At 37.0% G+C, this 5846-nt stretch overlaps 1 protein-coding gene across 1 annotated transcript; it reads right to left on the reverse strand.

Moving 5' to 3' along the window:
- Nucleotides 1-2768: 2768 nt before the first annotated feature.
- LOC127790550 (protein PSK SIMULATOR 1-like) lies at nt 2769-5394 on the reverse strand. Its single transcript, XM_052320110.1, has 2 exons — nt 5257-5394; nt 2769-4682 (listed from the first exon to the last, which is right to left on the reverse strand). The coding sequence occupies exon 2, from the start codon at nt 4624-4626 to the stop codon at nt 2917-2919; it is 1710 nt and encodes a 569-aa protein (XP_052176070.1). The 5' UTR covers nt 4627-4682; nt 5257-5394; the 3' UTR covers nt 2769-2916.
- Between the last annotated feature and the right edge of the window lie 452 nt (nt 5395-5846).

A 5846-nucleotide genomic window follows, 5' to 3' on the forward strand; every position in this document is an offset into this window, starting at 1 on the left:
GTGTTTAAGAGTATGTATATGAATCATTAAGGTAAAATTGTCACAAAAAATTGCTGTTGTCCCTTTATATAATACCCAAAAAAAGAAAAAGAAGAAAAGTATTCAAATGAGTTAAATGCAAACAACCTAAGCTGAAAGGGTGTACGCATTGGATGAACCTATAGATGTTCCTAAAATTTAAGTTTCACTTCTCATAGCAGATCATGGGAGTGGCAAATTAGCTACTTTGAGTGGTTCCCCTGGCATCAGTCAGATCCAGTGACTGGGCAGGTTTCACACTGCATCTATGGTTAGAAAAATTGGAAAAGTTTTCATATTGAAAGCAAGTGAACTGATTCCAGAGTAATCATTGATTCCGCCAACATAGGTTTTCTATGCCCAGCCAACCATGTCAAGTGAAATACAAACAGGTCTTTTCTATGTTGTGTCAACTGTGCTAAAAGTGGTGTACAAAGTTGGTTTGGTTTTTTTTTTTTTATTCTGTTTCGTTCAGTTAATTGTTTAGGAAAATTTGATTTTTCGGTTTCAGTTCGATTTTTTGGTTGAAAATAATTGAACTAACCAAACCGACTGAACTTTAAACAATGACATTTCTATAGTTATAAAACGACATCGTTTTTGGTCCACTGCACAGTTTTCTAGCTTATTCAATCTATTGGTTAGTTTGGTTTTGATTAGTTTTTTTGTGTTTGTTCGGTTTATTCAATCAGTTTGATTTATATGGTTTATACTCAATTTTTTTAGTTATCAATTAGTTCAATTTATTGGGTTTAGTTGATCGGTTCGGTTCGATTTAATCCCCTTATTCGATTTATTCAGTGTGTTGATTTCAGTTGATTAACTGACCGTTTGCACACCCTATGTGCTAATGATCTAGAAAGATCATGTTTTGGACATTTTTTATATTTTTCAAATTCAAAATAATGAACATCAGAAAAAAAAAAAAAACATAATGAATAAATTTGATATAAACAAGAATTAACATGCCAACCATTGAATAAAGGGAAACAAGCTAGTAAAAGCAAAAACAGACCTCAAAGGCCTCATGCTGGACCAAGATTATGCAAGTTCCTGTGGATTATAAACATCACTTGCATTACATTCCCGTGATGACTATTTGAGAGCTATCACGTGCCTTGCCATACATTCTATATTTCAACTCTAATTCAACTGTTGAAGTTGGCAGACAAGCTGAGACATTCTCATTGAGAGAGAAACCTATGAAATAAGTGTCTCATTGTACATATTGTAACGCCCAAAATTTTTAAACTGAAATATAATGTAATACTTGGGATTTTATTTTAGCTTCTAATACTTGAGGAAATATGTCCTTTCAAGGGATTATAGAAGCCTTGAGACAAAGGTTCAGTTTTTGAGCCAGTGACAAAATCATAAATATTGAGGTTCGGGTAAAAGTATAATTTACCTAAAAACTAGGGGTATTAGCGTAATTAGTCCTTTCTTCGGGGACTAAAATGCAATTAAAAATTGGCCTAGGGACCAAGTTGAAAAGGGTCTAAGTGCAATTACCTGAAAAGTTTGGGCCAAAGTGTAATTCTTGAAATATTTTTCCTAAGGGCATTTGGGAGATTCAAGAAAAGCCTTATAAATGATTTTAGAGATAAGGATGAAGCCTCATGATGATATTAGAGATAAGATGAAAGCTCATGATGACTTTAGAGATAAGATAAGTATTCATGATGACTTTAGAGATAAAGATTAAGCCTCATGATAACTTTAAGGATAAGATTTGATATGATTTGGATAAGATTTGATAAGATCTTATTTGGATAAGATTTGATAAGAATGATTTCAGAATATCTTAGAAGATATGGAATGATTAGAGAATATTTTAGAAGATTTGAAATGATTGGAATATCTTGAAAGATTTAGAAAAGATTTGAAATGATTGTGACTTACTTGGTGACCAAGTTTCCAAGCCTATAAATAGGGCTCATGGCCAAGAGTTTCCTCATTCTAAGTTAGGATAAATTCGTGCTAGACGGGAGTGCTTCGAGCTTTTTGTAAAGGTGAAGCCTTCAGCATTCAAATCTCATCAAACCAAGTCAAGGTAAGTACATTATGAACTATTTATGATGTTTAAGCATGACTATGAACTATGTTATGTGGTCCCTCATGTTATGTTATGTTCACGCAAGTTCCGGGACCGGAGCTCGGTAGCGCTACGCACGAGGGTTCTTACCCCTGCAAGTTGGTGGAACCTCTCGTGTCTCCATACGATATGTTATGTTATGTCATAACTTGTTTAAATACATATGATGGTTCTTTTGTACTTACTGAGATTTGCGTAATCTCACCCCCCTTATGTTTCCCCCTCCCCCAGGTGAGCATGAATGAGGAGACCAGGACATGGACGTGAAGCGTGGTGGCTTGTTTAAAAAGGATTTTCAAGAATTTAAGTTTAGTTTTCCTTTTGAAAACAATGTTTCTAGGGTTAAACTATGATCTTTTCTTATATGTATGCCATAAAGCATGTCTTGGAATTTTATTTGATTTAAAGGAAGTAGGATTTTGGTTTTAAGCTCCAAATATTTTTATATGAATATTATTATCATTAAGCATGTAAGTAAGTTACGGGTGTCACACATATTCTCTTAAGTTGACCATGGAAATCTCAATGGTACAAGTTATAAAATACACTTTAAAAGAAAGTGGCTATGAAGTGACATGGCAGACTTACTCCAAGCAACATTTGTGGATCTCAACCAAACAAGCCAACTCATGGGTGGCTTACTCCAAAGGGAAAAATGGTATTTATTTGAATGCTTAAACAAAGTACCTTAACTGATGGAAGAATGCCTACTCAATATCGACAAAGAAGTAGAATAGAAAAAATGACACTACCCAAGTGCCCAGGCAGCAACTGAGCCCCGATCTCAGTTAGTCTTGTGTTCATCAGACACTGCATACAATATTGTCTCTTCCTAGAAAATTATTGTCACAAGCTTTCCCACCAGCAGAATTAAGATGAGCCTTTTCATGAATTTCTCTTCCAAACTTTGAGATGTAATTCAGACCCATAAGAAGCTCCATAATTGCAGCTTCTGTCTTCACTTGATCTGCAAAGTGTAGGGTCTGGATAAGTAGCACAGTTCTCCCAGGAACCATACGCGGTTTCTCAAAATTCCGCTCAGAATGCCACTTTATTGTGTTATGGGCAAGTGGAGCCAGCCATGCTAATATTCTTGATAATGTCATATTCCATTGCACTGCAAGATCAGCACCATAGACGGATGAAGCAGAAGTTTTGGAAAACAACTTCATCTTTGCCCCTAGAGAGGTTTGGACACTTGTGGGTAACATATTATATAGTTTATCTCTTTCATCAAGGCTGATCAAGAGAGGAGATGAAGCTAGTTTCTCAAACAGAACAATAATATTGGCATAGTGGAGAGATAAAGCAGCAGCACCAACAGTGAATGGAGGGGTCTTCAGTAGCTTGGACTTGGAAATGAAAAGTGATATTTCAGGATGAGTAAAGTTTCTGCAAGAATTAGGCGCAATGTTGAGATGTTTACTTTTATCGATGTTATTTGGGAGAGCACCAGTTGACCTCAAAGACCCAGCTCTCATCAGCATGCCTTTTTGAGGAGATTCCCTTCCATTCATGCATCCTTTAAAAGGTCCAGCATGAGCCAAACCTTTGGTTTTTGGAGATTGGGGCTTCCCACATAGGGGCCACTGCTGATGAGCTTGAAATTTCTTTTTCTTTGATTCCATATTTTCACCACTCCGCCCCAAATCTGATGCTGACCTCCCCAGATGTCTGGAACTGAGTACAGACAACTTATTTTCAGATGGATGAACTAAAGTATGCATACGGCAGGAATAGCTGTGAACACCCCAATCAGCACTTGAAAGTTCAGAATCACTAGTTCCTTCAACAGATGCCCATCTATTAATCCCAAATACATGTTTGATCCTCCTGGCTATTGTAAAAATGGATCTTAGCAGAAGCCGGACCATATAATCATATGTTCTCACCCACGGAGACATCTCTTGCAAACTTTTCACTTCCCGTCCCTTCCATAATACTTTCTTCTGGATCTCAAGTAACTTCACCCGATTTAAACCAACACTACCCCGCATTGTCCTTAGATTCTGCTCAAGCTTAGTCAAGACTTCAAGCTCTTGATACAACTCTGCTGTAACTACAACAAATCTTTCCAATTTCTTAACTTTCCTCTCCATCTTCTTCAACCTGTATTCCCAGGAACACCACTTGGGATCAAAGTTAATCGGATCACCAAGAACATGTTCAAGTTGGTGATATACAGGGTCATCGCACCTTTTCCCAAGCCTTGCGACTGATTTTGCCACATTAGCAATATTCTGAATCATTTCAGCACATACAAGATCCATTAGATAATCAGCATCATTCGAAACAAGCTTTCTGATACCACTGGAGCTCAATATCTCTTCCCTCAACCTAACAATCTCGCTATCACTCAGACACTGCCACAAATTAACCAACTTTGACATAAAACTTGCAACTTCAAATGCCAAAATTCCAATCACAGCATTGCCAGAATCAGGCCCTACGCCCTTATGTGAAGTTCTCCACAAATTACTAAACCATGGCTCTGTCACTGTGTCACAATCCATTAGTACAAAAGCAACCTACAGTGATATCTCAAAATCTCTGAGAAATATTACAACTCCTGAATCAAAAAGATAAGCCAACAATTAGACAAATTAAAATTACTACTTTACTTTCAGCAAGGATTACGTATGCAAATAAGAGCCTCAGTTCTTGGTATTTCCTACAACACACACCCATCACAAGGGTCTCCTTCAATTGTGGTTGAGATAAATAGCAAAGAGTTCATTCCTATCCTCTATGTCAAAAATAAAAAAAATATAAAAAAAACACCAAACGAAGCAAATTTAGAAGTCCAGTTAAGCCCAATTTTCAGTCGCATCATGCTACCGAACCCTCTCAAATTTTCATCTTCTTATGCTTAGTTTCTTTCCCTATTCATGACATATTCTCAGTAACAATATGATTCTCAAACTTCACTACTCGTGATCAAGCAAGGGCGACGCAATAATGAATCATCACTACTCGTGATCAAGCAAGGGCAACAACGCAATAATGAATCATTAACGCGCAACAGAAATCCAGCATTCGTTCTTCTCCTTTCTTAGCGACCAAACAGACATCAATCCCAGCAAGTAAACAAGAAAATCAAACGAAAACTCGGGGATAAAAAGCAGGAGCCAACAGAGACTCACCTCCGACTCGAAGAACTACAAAACGCTGAAGGTGGATGAAGCACCATCGATCGCCGGGAGCCATGGAGAGAGGAGGGAAAAGCTCGACGAGGGGGCGTTTTATACCATATTACCATGAGCACCCCCGCGTCGGTTAGCGCGAAGTGCTCCATGCAGTGATGGTGACAGACAAGCGGATGCGGAGACAGAACAAATGTCAGAGCGCCCGAGACCCGGTGGAATATCGGATCATCTTCCGGTTTATACCCGCGAATGCTGGATCCTTTTCAGAATGTCTCTTTTTGAGCTTTTCTTTTTCAAAAGGAAAATTGCAGCAGTCTCCTCTGTACTTTGATATATTGTAAAACCCACCTTTTATTTTTAAAAAAAATAATAATCTTTTTCATTGTTAAATAATAAAAAAAATAATCATTTTACCTTTTATTCTCTCATTCTTTCTTATCTTTCATTTAATTTTACAAAAAATAAAATTAAGAAAAAAAATAACCAATGATTGTTCAATCATTAGTGATAACTAGGTATTGAAGTTTGCATTCCAATCCGAATGCATCTCGAATTTAGATTTAAGCTCAAAGATAAAAAAAAATATA

The sequence above is a fragment of the Diospyros lotus genome, chromosome 14 (genome assembly GCF_014633365.1).
Source record: "Diospyros lotus cultivar Yz01 chromosome 14, ASM1463336v1, whole genome shotgun sequence".
Classification (NCBI taxonomy): domain Eukaryota; kingdom Viridiplantae; phylum Streptophyta; class Magnoliopsida; order Ericales; family Ebenaceae; genus Diospyros; species Diospyros lotus.

Excerpts from the sequence above, each read along its gene's own strand:
- LOC127790550 (XM_052320110.1), bottom strand. The coding sequence starts at position 4,626 with ATGGATTGTGACACAGTGACAGAGCCATGGTTTAGTAATTTGTGGAGA.